The 16,615-nt window shown below is 51.7% G+C and overlaps 2 protein-coding genes across 3 annotated transcripts in view; one reads left to right on the top strand and one right to left on the bottom strand.

Moving 5' to 3' along the window:
- Positions 1 to 5,110: 5,110 nt before the first annotated feature.
- Positions 5,111 to 8,843, top strand: Shisa4 (shisa family member 4). Of its 2 annotated transcripts, XM_021172544.3 has the most exons (6): positions 5,111 to 5,184; positions 5,393 to 5,497; positions 5,845 to 6,016; positions 7,045 to 7,178; positions 7,941 to 8,108; positions 8,309 to 8,843. In XM_021172544.3, the coding sequence occupies exons 2-6, from the start codon at positions 5,425 to 5,427 to the stop codon at positions 8,353 to 8,355; spliced, it is 594 nt and encodes a 197-aa protein (XP_021028203.1). In that variant the 5' UTR covers positions 5,111 to 5,184; positions 5,393 to 5,424; the 3' UTR covers positions 8,356 to 8,843. The 2 variants fall into 2 exon arrangements, with proteins under 2 accessions (XP_021028203.1, XP_085697487.1); XM_085841361.1 differs by lacking the exon at positions 5,111 to 5,184 and having other exon boundaries at positions 5,200 to 5,497.
- A 4,107-nt stretch (positions 8,844 to 12,950) lies between these two features.
- Positions 12,951 to 16,615, bottom strand: part of Lmod1 (leiomodin 1) — a 46,391-nt gene continuing 42,726 nt past the window's right edge. Inside the window, exon 3 of the mRNA XM_021169492.2 lies at positions 12,951 to 14,358. Within this exon, the coding sequence (XP_021025151.1) occupies positions 14,332 to 14,358 (27 nt within the window). The 3' untranslated portion in view covers positions 12,951 to 14,331. The remainder of the gene's footprint in view (positions 14,359 to 16,615) is intronic.

The following is a 16,615-nucleotide window of genomic DNA, read 5'->3' as shown; positions in this document are numbered from 1 at the left end:
GGGGACTGATGCCCAGCTCACCGGATCGTAAGAAGAGTCCCATCCTAGCCCCCGCCACAGAGCGGGAGCTAGCTGTATCTGGGTTGACTTGCCTGGTTGGATTTGACTGTGACTCAATTCAGCCTCACAGATGCCAGTGCTGCTGCTAAATCAAGGCTTGGTGAGCCTTTGGGAGGACAGCTCTGTAGAGCTGCCCCAGCTCCCACCTGCCACCCACTATGCAATTTTCCCGTGGTTATCTGTGACAAATTATTGGTGTAATGGTTTGCTCTCGCTTCCCCTCACCCCCCCCCCCCACCTCTCATTCTCAGAACGTAATTAAAGTCTTTGTAATTCATCACCTTAGTGGGGTTTGAAAGGTGGAAAACCACTCTCGAGGATAGCTACACTTCTAGATCCAACAGGGGAAGCTCAGCTGAAATCAAACCCGGAGCCTGGAGGGAGGAGGAGGGTAAAAGGAGGGGCCTAGACTCCCACAGCAGGAAGACCCCGGAGCTTGAGTCAGGACCTGAGAATGGACTTTGGAAGAAGGCCACAGGGGATACCTGAAGAGCACTATATCTAGGACGTGTACATGGGCCAGAACTCACTGCATATTGTGAGCATGTGTTAAAACCAGAGGAAACAGGCCTGGAGTGCTTACCCCAGAGTTTGGCACTAAATTCCCCCACTAGGTGGTAGGATAGACTCAGTCTGATCCATTTCAATTAAAAAAAAAAAAGTTGTTTTTTTTTTTTCAACCAGGTGGTGGTGTGCATACCTTTAATCCCAGCACTTAGGAGACAGAAGCAGGCTGGCAGGCTAACTTCTGACTTCAAGGCCAGCCTGGTCTATATATAGTGAGTTCCAGGACAGCTAAGAGTACACAGAAAACTCTGTCCCAAAAAGAAGAAATCATTTTTACATCTGACTTTGTAGTTGAGCAGATTCTTAATTCTCATTTCCCTCGACAGCTTCTCTCCTCATCCCTGACCAGAAGGTTAGCTAGCAATGGCAGAGAAGCCAGGCCAGTGACACCTTAGCTTCACCTTAAGCCCTCTCCAGCCAGAAAGACAGGGTGGAGTTTCTACAAGAGAGCAGCAAGACCAGAGGGGTCAGGTGGCTTTGAGCTAGCAGTCAGGAAGTGGCAGAGCAGGACACTAGTAGTTTGTGGTTCACAGCGTGGGCTCTGGAGCCAGGCTGGATTTTGAGTCTGTGCAGGACCACATGCCAGCTTTAGTAATTTTGGGCAAGATGTATTTAAAATTTCTATCTACCTTTCCAAATCCACAGAATAGGTATGTTGGTATCTGTACCACAGGGGACTGTAAGAATTAAATAAAGCCAGTACAATACAAAGCACTTTGAAGTGAGGCTTAGGTTTAGTTTGCTAGTATGACCTTGAATCTAATGGAATTATCATCACCTAAACGTGTTAAGAAAGTTCCTGTGCGTCCGAATTCAACAGTTCCCATCTGTGCTAGGATGGCTGCACACAAACCCCAGCTGGAGTGCTGAGTTTTGAGACAAGGCTCTGGCCCCAAGCTCTTCCCAGGAGAGGGGACAGACAGGAGAGCTGTAAACAGCCTTCGCACTCACTCTCAGATCTCAAAATAACTTGTCTGCCCCCACCCTGCCCAGCTGGCAGAGCTGCAGGCTGAGTAAAGTGCCATTTAAAGATAACCTGGCACTCTCCATACACCTCACTGCCTGGGCGGCTCCTAGGGCCAGACAGGCTGCCTAAGACGGTGGCTGCTCCTTCCACTCGCACCAATTCATCTACCCGCTTCATCCTCCATGCTGGAGTCCACACTGCGGTAGCTTCACTCAGCTTGCAGAGAACACTGCAGACCAGCAGGAGCCTGGCATTCTGAGAGGTAGTCCTTGAAGACATTATAAACCCTCTGGAGGAAGAGTACCCCTTTCTATCAGTAGCTGGGTGGCAGGGTGACACCCCACACTGGCCAGTACCGTTGACCTCCCCTCAAAGATGCCTACTACTACAAGAACAAATATAAAGAACACTATCTTTTGCAAGTCTTCACTCCCGTTCCTCAGTCTTTGCTCCATGGCCCTCTCAGGACTTGGGTCCACTGTGGAAATACAGCGCATGCTTCAGCATCCCCTGTCAAGAAGGACCAGTTGGGAAGTAGTGGGTCACGTGCTTCTGCCAGCACTCAGAGTTTTGAGGCAAGGCCACCACCCTTTGTCCATGACTTTGTGCATGTTTGTACATGAGAATCCCAACCTGCGTGGGCACCCTAGCACTGAATCCTAATCCTTTATCCTAGAATTTTCCAAACAGAAAACCACTGACTTAACTGGGTATGGTAGTTCATGCCTTTAATCCCAGCACTTGGGAGGCAGAGGCAGCTGGATCTCTGAGTTAGAGGCCAGCCTTCAAACTCCAGGCCAGCCAGGGCTACACATGAGAATCTGTTTGTTTGTTTGTTTGTTTGTTTGTTTGTTTGTTTGTTTTTAAAGGGGGGAAGGGTCAGGGGATTGTGGGCCAGTGAGATGGATCAGCTGAAAAATGCAATCATTGCCAAGCCTAAAGACCTGAGTTAAGGTCCCTGGAACCTACATGTTGAGAGGAGAAAACCAATTCTTACAATTTATCCTTTTACCTAATGTCACACAAATAAAAGTAACAAAGTTTTTTGTTTTTTATAAACAAGATACTGGTGCTGGAGAGATGGCTTAGAGGTTAAGAGCACTGACTGCTGTTCCAGAGATCCTGAATTCAATTCCCAGCAACCACATGGTGGCTCACAACCATCTGTAATGGGATCTGATGCCCTCTTCTGATGTGTCTGAAGACAATGACAGTGGACTCATATGTATAAAATACATATATAAATCTTAAAAAAAAAAACAAACAAGATACCGGAATGATACAGACAGGCAAGGTGGATCTAAAGCACTCATGTAGAAGAGAGCAGAGCAGAGTCAACTTGGAACAGGAGGGACAGTCCTTTGCTGGGCACCTACTTGCCCAGCTTGGTGACAGTAGCCTTCCTTTCATGGGACTCATGATAGAGGAAGAAGAAGGACAGCAATGGGTGGGCAGACATAGGTGGTACTGAGTCAAGACATGTCCTTGGCAGTGGTATTTATGACTGTCCAACACACTCCTGCCAGCCTCTTCTGGTGGCCGGAGCATGCTTCTCTTGTTCCCTCTCTCTGGAAGGATGTGCCACCACCTACAAGAATGAGTTTAGGGCCATCCTTCCATGATTTCCTTTCCCTAACTCATTGGCATTCTGCTTTGCTGCCCGTGACCTCTGGTTCCCTCACCCTGAACACCAGAAGCATTTGCCGTCCGTGTACCCTTTAGCTGAAAGTCAAGATCCGCCTGTGTAGAGATAATGGGTCCTACTGTTTGTTTGCTTCACCATTTGCTATTGTACCTTAAACCTTTAACATTTGAGTCTGTGATGGCAATGATAGAAATATTTACCAGTGTGGCTTAGCTAGGGGAGTTGTGCACAGAGTCCGATGAGGTAGATGCCCAAATATTAGAGGGCCTTGTGGCGTGGGCTTCAAAGGCGACTCGGCAGTTCAGAGCACTTGGTGCTCTTGCTGAAGGAAGACCCACGTTTGGTTCCCAGTGCCCATGGGATGGTTCACAACTACCCATAAGTTTAGCTCCAGAGCATCAGACACCCTCAAGGGCACCAGGCATGCATGTAGTACACATGCACACATGTAGGCAAATACTCAGACACATAAAAAATATTTTCTTAAGTGTCCATGGCAGGAGACTAAAGTAGCCATTACTCTGCCTCGGCTGATCGGTAGTCCTGGTCAGGGAACTGCATGCAGGTGGAGCATGACCACTGACATTCTGTAACTGCCTGGCTGGCTGGCTGGCAGCAGTGAACGAATGCTTAGAGACTTTTACTTCCTCTTTAACTGTCAGTGCATTGAAAGAATGGACTCCAAAAAATGGACCCCAGGAACTTTCAGCTGGGTGAGGAATTGGTGAAGGCCCAGGGGCATGCAGAAAAGGCACATGTCTCCTGGTGAAAGACTTTACAGTTTGTCAGTGACCTTGCAGGAGCGACTAGGAACCAAGGCAGTGATGGGCAGGGGAATCACATCTTGCCTGGACTACTATGTCAAATATCTTACTCTCTATTTAAACTTTGCCCTTACTTGAGATGGACTAGGATCTGTGTGCCGAGACCCCTCTTGGGGTTAGAAGCACCCTTTCCCACAAGGGTTGCCGAAGACCATCGGAAAACAGATATTTACATTACATTCATAACAGTAGCAAAATTACAATTATGAGGTAGCAATGAAAATAATATTATGGTTGGGAGTCACCACAGTTTGAGGAATGGTGTCAAAGGGTTGCCACAGTAGGAAGGCTGAGACCCACAGGACTAGGGCATGGAAAGGAATCACTAGATCTCCGTGACCCTCTTTCCAGTGTGGCCATATTGAATACATTTCCTCCTTCTGTCTTTCACTATTCATTTGGTTATTTTAAATATTTATTGAGGGCAATTGTCTAAACCTGGCTTGTTGGAGCCCCAGGCTCTGACGCTAAGTCCTGCATCAACTCCACATGAGTTGGTAAAGGTACATTGACTTTCTTCCTTGAGACTTTCCACCTGTAACTAACTGTTGACTCTGGTAGCTTATGTAGTATTTTTTGCAGGCTTGCTCCATGAAGAAAAATAGTTTCCACTCTAAAGTGTTTAACTGGCTGTGTTTCGGCCACCCCTACCGGTGAGGAGTGAGGCTATAGTTGGAGCTGTCCATTCAGAGGGAGAAGGGGCCATCTCAGGAGCCAGTGCAGCTGCCAGGGCCCAGGCCTGTGGGCACCGATGGGGACAAAGCTTCTCTGAACTTCCTCTCAATGGATGCCTGTTTCTAGGAATGGGGGCAGGGTGACGCTGCCCCATCCTCCCCCTGCAGGACGTCCAAGACTGGACACCAGAGCAGAGGAGGTCCCACACAAGGGAAGGTGCGGCCCTGCCCCTCCAGAGTTGGCCCATGAGCTGTTCATTAGGAGGTGGCACCAGGATCAGTGTTTCTGGGGTCTGGGATAATGATTGGTCTCAGGAGAGAGGCGGGCACAGGGTACTGCCAGGCCTCCCTGACCGCAGTGCCCAGCTGTTGGCTGTGCCCTTAAGGGCTCAGACTAAAGGAGTCACCGCACTGTTGTGGACAGAGAGAGCAGGGCTGTGCCTTGGGGTGAGGGGTACCAGGCCGGTGCTGAGGCTGGGTGGGCGTCGCTGGTGGGCAGACCCCTGGGCGGGGCCCTGGCAGGGTTACTGCAGGCGGGGCGTTAGTCCCGCCCCAAGAAGGCGGGAGAGGAGCTAGAGCCTGGCCGCGGGCTGGGCGGTGCTGCAGCTCCCGCCGGCCGGCTTCGTCCAGCTTTGTCCTGCGGCCCCTTTTCCAGGCCGTCCTGGCCGCGCCCAGCCCCCTCTCGCCATGCCGCCCGCGGGGCCCCGCGGGACCGCGCCGCTCGCAGCCGTCGTCCTGCTGGTGCTTGGGGCTCCTCTGGGTAAGGGATGGAGAGCGACACGAGATGGGTGGGGTGGGGCGAGATCAGGGAGAGGTGAAAGGGACCAGCCTTGTCCTCAGAGGCTATCTTCCGGGTGTCCATGTGCCCCAGATGCTTGCGGTTGTTCCCGGAGCAGGCAAGAAAGGGCGCTGAGAGGTCAGGCAGCGGGAACCTGGCCCCCAGGCGCGGGGTTCAGGTTCAGGGAGAAAGGGGCTTCTAGGACTTCTGGCTGAGCCCCTTAGGGCAGAAACAAAAGTGAGCTTTCAGCTTGTCAAGGCAGTGAGATTGAGGGTGGCCAGAACTGAATTGGACTGGTGTCCACTGGGCACCCCCACCCCTGCCCGCAGCGCTGGCGAGTGAGGACTGCTTGTGGTATCTGGACCGGAATGGCTCCTGGCATCCGGGATTTGACTGCGAGTTCTTCACCTTCTGCTGCGGGACCTGCTACCAGCGGTACTGCTGCAGGGACCTGACCTTACTCATCACCGAGAGACAGCAGAAACACTGCCTGGCCTTCAGGTGGGCTGCGGACTCCCACTCCACCCCCTCTCCGGAGGCCTCCTGCTGGCTCCAGTGCCCACCTCCACATTCTTAACTGCAGGAGTCACCAGGACTCCAAATGGTGACAGAGCTGGGTGGTTGGTGTTAGTTACCATGGGCTCGCCTGGGCTGTTTCCAGGGGCTTTCTGGATCCTGACAGGTCCTGGGAGGGAGTGTGCTGAGTTAACACTAACATTCAAACTGCAGAGTGCCTTGGTAGACGCTCTGGTGAGAGGGCAGGAAGACTTGGGTTTTGTTTCCAGGCTGGTGCACTGTGATCCAGCTAAGGCGCTTGCCCTCTATAGAGTACTGTTACCTTTTAAAATACTATGGAAGTTGCTAGCCAGGCCTGGTGGCTCGCACCTGTAATCCCAGCACTCAGAAGGCTGAGGCGGGAAGATCATCACTAAAGAGTTCCAGACCAGCCTGGGCTACAAAGTGAGACTATCTCAAAAAACGATAACACCACCAAATAAATAAATAAATAAATAAGAAAAGAAACAGTTGCCAAAATTAAAAGTTTTGCTAATCCTTCCCCCATCCAGCCCAGGGCTGAGGGTGGGTCCTCAAACAGGCCAACATGCTACTATTAAGCTACACTCCCAGCCCCCAAATTAGTGGTTTCAAACTTTTTAACGGGAGCTGTAAACACATAAAAATGGTATAAGGGGATTGCAAGCTCTTGTCAGATTTGATGATAATGGCCCTACATTATTTCAAAGGCTCCATTGAGGCCAACATACTTTAAACCTAACCAATATTAAAGCAGGGGTAGGTGGGCACACTACAAATCCCAGCATGCCTCATGCCAGCTACCCAGACAGCATAGCCTCCTGGGAAGTAGAGGTCTCTTAGAGCTACTTAACAAGGTGGGCAGAATTAATCCCACAGGGAACCCCAAGACATAGTGTGCTGTGGCTCCCTGCTGGCCAAGAGTTGGAGTCAGCACCCTGAGGAGTTCCTCTTATGAATGTTGGAAGGTGAGAGGACCTGTTTTTTGTCTAAAGTCCCAAGACCATAGCAGGCATCGCCTCTGCTGTAATCCTCTTTGTTGCTGTGGTTGCCACCACCATCTGCTGCTTCCTCTGTTCCTGTTGTTACCTATACCGAAGGCGCCAGCAGCTCCAGAGCACGTTTGAAGGTACGCACAGAGTCAGAAAAGATAAGTCTGAAACGGGCTGGATTGACTGCTGTGATGGGCACCAAAGGGACGAAGGACTGGTGAATTCTGTAGTAGTGAGGGTTTCTGTGTGCCTGGGCATCGCCAGTGGGAAATGTGTGCAAGTGAACCCTTGAGCGTTAGACTGTGTCCAGGAATGTATGGGAGCGAGTTAGTGTGCCCTTGTATGTGCATGCACATGAACATTCAGTCGTGCCCAGGAATGCATCGTCGGTGGTAAGTGTGCAGTAGGTATAAGCATGCCTGGGGCTGAAGTGGGGTCTGTAGTAGTGAACACTAACTGGGCGTGTTCGAGTACTTCGGATGTGTGTTTGAGTGTTGCATGTAACTGCCCATGGGGATGATGACACCATACAGGAGATCAGCGTGAGGGGAGGACCCCCCTAGAGACAGCTATGTTGGATTACAAGATGCCAGCATCTGGAGCTGCCCATCTTCTACCCAAGTGGGACTCTCCCAGGCTAGCCTGCCTTCTGAGGGCTCTCTAGCCTGCTTGCGGGGAGGGGGCAGGGAACAGACTTGCTCAACACAGACTGACCTGCTTAGCTTCATACAGAGCTTCCTGCTCAACTCTGGGCAAGCAGACTTTGAGAGGCAAAGGCTACAAGTGGCCACCCAGCAGCCTGCCAGGCAGTTGTCAGAGCGCTTACCTTGGTCTCCTGGATGGGAGGAGGTTTCTATGGGAGCTGAGTATTTAAATGCTGATCCTTGTCCCTCTTCTAGGCCAGGAGATTCCTATGACAGGCATCCCAATGCAGCCAGTATACCAGTACCCCCCGGATCCCAAAGCTGGCCCTGCACCTCCACAGCCTGGTTTCATGTACCCACCTAGCGGCCCTGCTCCTCAGTATCCTCTCTACCCAGCTGGGCCCCCAATCTACAACCCTGCAGGTAAATGCACAACCTGGAGTCCTTGTCCCTTCTTGTCCCCACCCCTTTCGCTGGTGGATTACCTTTCCCGGGGTCCCTCCATGTCTCCTTGGAAACTTCTAGGCATTTCTTCCCATGGAACCTGCGCATCATGAAGGGGGGAGAGTACTTCCTGTCTTCCTGTGTCCCACTGACCCTTATCCTGTCTCCTTGGTTTTCAGCTCCTCCGCCTTATATGCCACCACAGCCCTCTTATCCAGGAGCCTGAAGAGACAGCTGTGGCTCTGCTGTCTTCCGTGATGTCGTTTTTTGTTTTGGGGGTTTTTTGGGGGGGGGAGAGTCCCCGTCCTGTCCCTGCATTTAGCCCTGAGGGTGGGCAAGGGTCTCCTAGTCACCAGGCCCTCAGTCAAGCCAAGCCTTGGGCCCTGCTGAGGACAGAGCCCCAGAGAAGTGGAACGTGAGCTGAGCTGGAACCAGGCCGTGGATGAGGGGTGGGTAGGGAGGACTTGGGATTCATGAGCTATTTTTACTGGGAGACTGGGAGTAAGATGAGAGCCTAGGCCACAGTCTCTGTTTTCAAGTCGTCCCTCTGCGCCCAGGACCCCAATCAGAAAGGTGGGGCCCCTCCTATATACCCAGTTAGGGCTGAGGCGGAGACAAGTGAGGGGCTCTATCAACAGCTGGCCACAGCCCTTCCCTCTAGCTGCCCAATTGGCTGGAGCGCAGGCCTCCTGGATTAAAGCTGTAATGATGTAACTCATCAGTGGAATCACTGGCCCCTTCTCTTAACCCTGCCTTCTGCTGAACCCGGACTGCTGCCTGCTCCACATTCCACAGCAGGGGAGGGCAGCACTGGTGGGAGGAGAGCGCCACCATCAGCCCCATCCTGGGCAGAACCCCTGAGCATCTCTGGACTGTTTTCCAATGCTGTTGAGCAGATTTGTGGCAGCTAGAGAGAGGGTGTTCACATGCTTTTCAGGGCCAGGCCTCTGAGACGTCCAAGGCATTACCAGCTATATAAAGACACCTCTCCATCCAAGAACACTTACCTTCCAATCTGGGTCTCTGCACTGTCTGACCTTGAGCTTGCCTCTGAGTGTCTTCATGTATAGAATGGGGATAATAGCTGTCAAGAGGATGATATATAATGGAATCGAAACTATGAGTCCGTCCTTCCTTCCTGATCAGAGGCCCAGGACCTGGAGCCAACATACAGAGGTGTGGTGTAAGGTACTTGACAGCTTGATCATCACAGGATGCTAAGGTGTCAGATTCTACAGGGCAGTGTCCCGGTCCACGCAAGCTAGGTATAGACTGTGAAGGCTACCTAGAAGAGGTGACCTGGGAGTATCACAGAGCTGTCTGCCCATCTTCCCTTGCTGTGATCCTTGAAGTCATAGTCTTTGTGCTCTCAAGACATCTGGTGACAATTGCAAGAAGTTTTGAGGTTTGGGGGTGCTGGGATGGTCTGTGGGAGCCCCAGGCATGATAGCTAAGTGCCCTGTACTAAAAGTCACCCTGAGACCATTCTTAATAGTTTTAATTCAAGTAGGGAAATGCCAACTTATCCAATGCCCCTACCCCCAGTTCTCTAAGGTCAGCCTTTTTTTTTTTTTTTTTTTTTTCCATCCATCCTCAGGAAATCTACCCCACTGCAGCCTCAAGTTTCTGGCTTCCAGCAGCCTCCTAGGTTCTAGGCAGGGCCATTATCCTCACAAGGTCCCCAGGGCCCTCTGTAGCCATACATCCAGGGGGCATTACCTCAGATCACATAGTCCAGAAGTCAGAACCTGGGGGTCTGAGTCATAGACTCCCTAGAGCAGGGGTCTGCCCCTGAGTGAACTCACAGGTTCCCTCTCCTCAGTGAAATCAAGGGGTACATGAATTTACCCCCTGAACCTTGTCACAGAAGAGCATGATGTTGATGTATGTGACAGAATGCATTGCCCTTGAGTCAGCAATCTGGGAACCTATGACAAGTGGCTTTGTAGTATAGGATGGGAGGTTTACCCCAGCCAGAGCTTCAGGGGGAGAAGGGCTATTTCCATTTAACACAGCAAAGCATCAGAAATAAGAATTCTAAGCCGGGCGTGGTGGTGCACGCCTTTAATCCCAGCACTCGGGAGGCAGAGGCAGGCGGATTACTGAGTTTGAGGCCAGCCTGGTCTACAGAGTGAGTTCCAGGACAGCCAGGGCTACACAGAGAAACCCTGTCTCGAAAAACAAACAAACCAAAAAAAAAAAAGAAAGAAAGAAAGAAGAATTCTACGAAGAAAGAGGAAGCATTCCAGTGCTGGGGGGAAGGGGGAGGGGCTGCAGAGTCCCAGCGAGGATAACACTCCATCTCCCTCAGATACTCTTCATTTCCAGCCCACTGTGTGTGTCTGTGTGTCTCATTGAAGAGTAAACAGAGCCCAGCAAGGCCTGGGGGAGCCTAATGCACTATGTTTGCCCCTTCCCATCACTTAGCAATCCTGAAAAACCACACATGTCAGAAAGAGAAAGAGAGCAGATGCAGGAGGGGACCCCAGTGATGTAACTGTGGCCTTGCTAGGAGTAGACCCTGAACAGCCTCAAGGGTGGTATGGGAATCTAGTTGAAGAGGAGGGGGTGGCTTTATGTAATCAATCAATCAATAGACCTATACACTGTATGAGACCCTGGGCTTGCTTCTCAACTGAAGCACGCACAACCCTAGACAAACATGGACCTGTTCAGGTGTGAGTGTTTGTCAGGGGTAGGGTTGGCAGAGCTCCAAGGGGTTTGGGTTCTGGGAGGGGAGAGGGCTAGAGCAAAAGACAATGTGGGAATACAGCGGGGCCAAGGGAAAGCTAAGGAAGAGGAGGACGCAGGGTGTTTGACTAGAAGGGAGGCACCTGGACAAAAAAAAAGTCTTTCTGGCTACAAGGGAAGGAGGGGAAGGAAAGGAAGAGGGGAGGAGGAGGGAGTTCCAGAAGGGGAGAAGGGTTTGGGGACCTCCCAATGAATGCAGCACCCTTGGCGCCTGACTCGCAGGTTGATTTCAGCTGCATAGCATCTGCTCTCACGGGTGAAGGTTGTGCTCGCTCCTCCAGATGGCGACAAGAGAACTTGGTTTTCCAGAAAAGCTTGGTCTCTGAGTAGCCCGTGTCCAGATCCTACTCCTCAACAGTGGTCAAGTAAGCATGGAGTTCCCGGCTCGGCCCTGAGACCGGAGCCCTTTGATTGTCATAGCTCATACGTTGAGCTCCAGGGACAAAGTAAGATATAAAAGCCTAGCTAACCGCCCGTGTCCACGTGCCAGACAGACACTGGTCCTAGGCCCGCTCTAGGCCCCCCTCTCTGGCCAGGGAAAGTGGAGCGAAACGAGAGCAGGAGGAGGAAGTTCTCGGTTTGGGGGCAGTAGACTTGCAATGGAACCTCGGAAAGAACAGAGGAGGCAGATGCTGAAGAGGATGCTGGAAAAGGCTGAGGTCAGGTGTTGCTTCTCCTGGATCTAGATGACCTGCTCTCACTGGGGATGGGGGCGGGGGGGGGGGAGGGCACGGGACGACTTGGCGTTGAGTCTGGATTCATTAACTTGAATGAATCATTTGCTTTCTTTGAACCTCTCCGCTCCGCCCCTCCCCCGCCCTCTATTAAAACGTAGGTGGTAGATGGGGATAGATCTTTTCTATTGCTAGTTCTGACCTTCCTTGGTTTTAGGAAGGAAAAATCCACTAGGCGCGTGACTCCGGGTTCAGGAGCCAGAGGCGGACAGCAGAACTTGCGGAGCGGACAGAAACACATCTGTGAATCCCGCAGGTCCTGAGCTCAAGCACCCGCTCCGCAACTCGGGTGGGTCTTGCACGACACCGACAGTCGCGTAGGGTGGGGCTGGCGTCCCTTCCCCCTCTCTGCTCTTCTCTGACCTCCCGCCGCCAGAGCCAGGCTGCTCTGAGGAGTAGAAGAGCCTGGGTTGCAGTTTTCCTCGAGGTGGCGCTGCGCTCCCACATCAAGTTTAAACGCACTTAGAAATGATTACGTCATCCCAGGCCTAATGGGCTCTGGGAAGCGGAGAGCTGGGAAGTGTGTGTGCTCCCAGCCCCCAGCCCCGTCTAAATCGTGTTTCCAGTTAAGTAAACAAAACAAACAAACAAACAAACAAAAGCAAAAACATGCAAAGGTGAAAGGTTCTAAAGGAGACTTTAAGTCTGGATTGGCCCGGTGTGGTAGCACACACCTTTAATACCCGCAGAGAAAAACAGATCTTCATGAGTTCGAAGTTAGCCTGCTCTACATTAGGAGTTCTATGTTAGCCAGGACTACATAGAAAAGAGGAGATTATATATTTATATATCTAAAACTAGTTCCGTTTGGCTTCCAATGTCATTGTGAAAAACTATCACTGGTCCGTTTTTCAGCAGCAGAGAGGAGTTAAGACCTCAGTCCTACCTCTTATTCGTCATGTACCCATGTGCAGCTGATTAATTCTATCTGCAAAACATCGAGGCGATTGACTTCCACATCACAGAGTTGGAAGATAAGCAGAAGCACCGTTAAGCATCTAGCTAGTGCCCTGCACCATCAGATGAAAGCTTGTGGGCTTGACTCCAAAGCACACTCTTTTCGATCTGGGAACCAGCGCTGGTATCTCTCCTCCCCTGGGCCAGCCCATTACTTAAGCAGTAGATAGAAGGGTTGGGAAGGAATGGAATCAGAGTGTACCCTGGGATACGAGTTAGCCCTCTCTGATTTGAGCCAGACCTACAATAGCTACCCTACTTCCTTAGGGAGGTGGGACCCCACCCATATTCCAATGGCTTTGCTCTCTGCTACTGAAGAAAAAGAAAAAAAGAAACAAAAAAGAAAAAAAAAGGCAGAACACCTGTCTGTGACCCAGAACCAAGGTGGCAGTTTCATGGTGGCACAGTTATCGTCAGGGCAGTAAGTCAGAAAGAGATTGTGTCGGGGATGGAAAACAGGGCCTCTGTGCTGGGCATGGAACCTGACACTGAGTTTCATCCCTAGTTGGAACAGTATTCCATGAACCCCCAGTGATGGCTGTGGTGGCTCTGCCTCCAGCAGGGGATGCTGGGGGTGAAGAGGTACCTCTGGCCCTAAGTCACACTGGGTGCAGGAGCTGTCTTTCCCTGAGTCACTCTGACTCACTCTGCCTTCCTTCGCCTGTAACTGCTGTGAAGAGCTGGCCCTGAGCCTACAGTAGGAAGAGTCACGGAATGATCATCCCTGAACGTGCCTAATATAGCCATCCCGGGGCCCTGTGTGACTCTCTGCCCCTGAGAACAGTTCTGGGCACAGATACGAGGCAGAGAGACTGGCTGAGGAACAGACCTGGAACACCAGGTCACAAGGTTGTCTCAAGAATTCAAGCTTCCCCCCAGACTGCCCTTTCTGTAGTGGTACACGGACTCTAGGGATGATGTCTACAGTCACCTTGAATGGCTTGGCAGGGACCCTGAGCTTTGGGAGGCCTTTTAGGGAACCTGGGACCATTGTGAACATTAGGACCATTAACATGAAAAAAGGTGAGGTATAGCCACTCGAAGCTAAAGGTTTGTATATATTATCAAAATCTTATGGAAAAACAGATATATAGCTATTTATACAGCAGCAGGTGATGTGAAGAAAATGTCTGCTTTGGCATCAACCCTTCAGGTCCAGCTGCTGTCTGTCTGTCTTTCTACTCCCATCTGGAGCCTACCCTCTCTCAGGCACTGTCCAACCATGCCTGCTGCCCAGGCATATCAGGTGGAGGGTTTGTAGCATCCTTTGCCCTCTTACTTTGCCTTTGGACTTTCATCCCCTCCAGCCTTCTACCACTGTCCCATAGAGTACCACTGGCCCAGCAACTTTGCCCAAGGGCTCCTCAGAGACCTGAATCCTAGCCCTGGGGACAGTGAGGCTGGGGTCCAAATGTGGTCCCTGGGAGACATCTTTTCTGCATCATAAGCCTTTGGCAGCATGCCTGCTACATGGGCTCTGGGCAGTGCCATCTTCTCTGTGACGTGCTTAAAGGACTCCTCTTGTCCGGACACTTCAGCTCCAGGTTTCAAAGCAATTTTTGAAGGGCCTCAGAGACAAGAAAAGGAAAGGGAGAAGAGATGAGGTGTCCTCCCTCGAGCGTGGTCCAGGTTTCGAGCTCTCCCATGGTGGACAGGGACAGCTGCAACAGCTCAGCCAGGGTGGGGTGGCGGGGTCTGTGTAGCCCTGGGACAAGAGTCTGGGCAGTCATGGCATTGGTACCAATGCCCGGCTGCCTGTCCTATTGAAGCAGCTTGGGCACCTCAACCTGTAAGGCAAAGCAAAGATGGATTAGCTCAGGAAGTCCAACACGGCTTCCTGGAGTCTAACTTACTTTCCTTCCCTGCAAAAGGACACCACGCAAACACTTCAGTATGTATCTGTGAGGGGAGTGTATGTGTCTGTGGGGGGAGTGTATGTGTCTGTGGAGAGTGTATGTGTCTGTGGGGGGAGTGTATGTGTCTGTGGGAGGAGTGTATGTGTCTGTGGGGGGAGTGTATGTGTCTGTGGGGGGAGTGTATGTGTCTGTGGGGGGAGTGTATGTGTCTGTGGGGCAAATGTATGTGTCTGTGGGGCGAGTGTATGTGTCTGTGGGGGGAGTGTATGTGTTTGTGGGGGGAGTGTATGTGTCTGTGGGGGGAGTGTATGTGTCTGTGGGAGGAGTGTATGTGTCTGTGGGGGGAGTGTATGTGTCTGTGGGAGGAGTGTATGTGTCTGTGGAGAGTGTATGTGTCTGTGGGAGGAGTGTATGTGTCTGTGGGGGGAGTGTATGTGTCTGTGGAGAGTGTATGTGTCTGTGGGGGGAGTGTATGTGTCTGTGGGAGGAGTGTATGTGTTTGTGGGGTAAGTGTATGTGTCTGTAGGGGGAGTGTATGTGTTTGTGGGGTAAGTGTATGTGTCTGTGGGAGGAGTGTATGTGTTTGTGGGGTAAGTGTATGTGTCTGTAGGGGGAGTGTATGTGTTTGTGGGGTAAGTGTATGTGTCTGTAGGGGGAGTGTATGTGTCTGTGGGGGGAGTGTATGTGTCTGTGGAGAGTGTATGTGTCTGTGGGGGGAGTGTATGTGTCTGTGGGGGGAGTGTATGTGTTTGTGGGGGGAGTGTATGTGTCTGTGGGGGGAGTGTATGTGTCTGTGGGAGGAGTGTATGTGTCTGTGGGGGGAGTGTATGTGTCTGTGGGAGGAGTGTATGTGTCTGTGGGGGGAGTGTATGTGTCTGTGGGAGGAGTGTATGTGTCTGTGGGGGGAGTGTATGTGTCTGTGGGAGGAGTGTATGTGTCTGTAGGGGGAGTGTATGTGTCTGTGGAGAGTGTATGTGTCTGTGGGGGGAGTGTATGTGTTTGTGGGGGGAGTGTATGTGTCTGTGGGGGGAGTGTATGTGTCTGTGGGAGGAGTGTATGTGTCTGTGGGGGGAGTGTATGTGTTTGTGGGGGGAGTGTATGTGTCTGTGGGGGGAGTGTATGTGTCTGTGGGGGGAGTGTATGTGTCTGTGGGGGGAGTGTATGTGTCTGTGGGGGGAGTGTATGTGTCTGTGGGGGGAGTGTATGTGTCTGTGGGGGGAGTGTATGTGTCTGTGGGGGGAGTGTATGTGTCTGTGGGGGGAGTGTATGTGTTTGTGGGGGGAGTGTATGTGTCTGTGGGGGGAGTGTATGTGTCTGTGGGGGGAGTGTATGTGTCTGTGGGGGGAGTGTATGTGTCTGTGGGGGGAGTGTATGTGTCTGTGGGGGGAGTGTATGTGTCTGTGGGGGGAGTGTATGTGTTTTTGGGGTAAGTGTATGTGTCTGTAGGGGGAGTGTATGTGTTTGTGGGGTAAGTGTATGTGTCTGTAGGGGGAGTGTATGTGTCTGTGGGGGGAGTGTATGTGTTTGTGGGGTAAGTGTATGTGTCTGTGGGGGGAGTGTATGTGTCTGTGGGGGGAGTGTATGTGTCTGTGGGAGGAGTGTATGTGTCTGTGGGGGGAGTGTATGTGTCTGTGGGGGGAGTGTATGTGTCTGTGGGAGGAGTGTATGTGTCTGTGGGGGGAGTGTATGTGTCTGTGGGAGGAGTGTATGTGTCTGTGGGGGGAGTGTATGTGTTTGTGGGGGGAGTGTATGTGTCTGTGGGGGGAGTGTATGTGTCTGTGGGGGGAGTGTATGTGTCTGTGGGGGGAGTGTATGTGTCTGTGGGGGGAGTGTATGTGTCTGTGGGAGGAGTGTATGTGTCTGTGGGGGGAGTGTATGTGTTTGTGGGGTAAGTGTATGTGTCTGTAGGGGGAGTGTATGTGTTTGTGGGGTAAGTGTATGTGTCTGTAGGGGGAGTGTATGTGTCTGTGGGGGGAGTGTATGTGTTTGTGGGGTAAGTGTATGTGTCTGTGGGGGGAGTGTATGTGTCTGTGGGGGGAGTGTATGTGTCTGTGGGAGGAGTGTATGTGTCTGTGGGGGGAGTGTATGTGTCTGTGGGAGGAGTGTATGTGTCTGTGGGGGGAGTGTATGTGTTTGTGGGGGAAGTGTATGTGTCTGTGGGGCAAATGTATGTGTCTGTGGGGCGAGT

The sequence above is a fragment of the Mus caroli genome, unplaced genomic scaffold (assembly GCF_978045245.1).
Source record: "Mus caroli unplaced genomic scaffold, Mus_caroli_1 scaffold_1, whole genome shotgun sequence".
Classification (NCBI taxonomy): domain Eukaryota; kingdom Metazoa; phylum Chordata; class Mammalia; order Rodentia; family Muridae; genus Mus; species Mus caroli.
The sequence above is the reverse complement of the archived record's forward strand: the minus strand, read 5'-3'. Positions and strand labels throughout refer to the sequence as shown.

Coding starts and splice junctions, on each gene's coding strand:
- Shisa4 (XM_021172544.3), top strand. CDS start 5,425: ATGCCGCCCGCGGGGCCCCGCGGGACCGCGCCGCTCGCAGCCGTCGTC. Junction 6,017..7,044: donor AAACACTGCCTGGCCTTCAG/GTGGGCTGCGGA, acceptor TTTTGTCTAAAG/TCCCAAGACCATAGCAGGCA. Junction 7,179..7,940: donor GCTCCAGAGCACGTTTGAAG/GTACGCACAGAG, acceptor TCCCTCTTCTAG/GCCAGGAGATTCCTATGACA.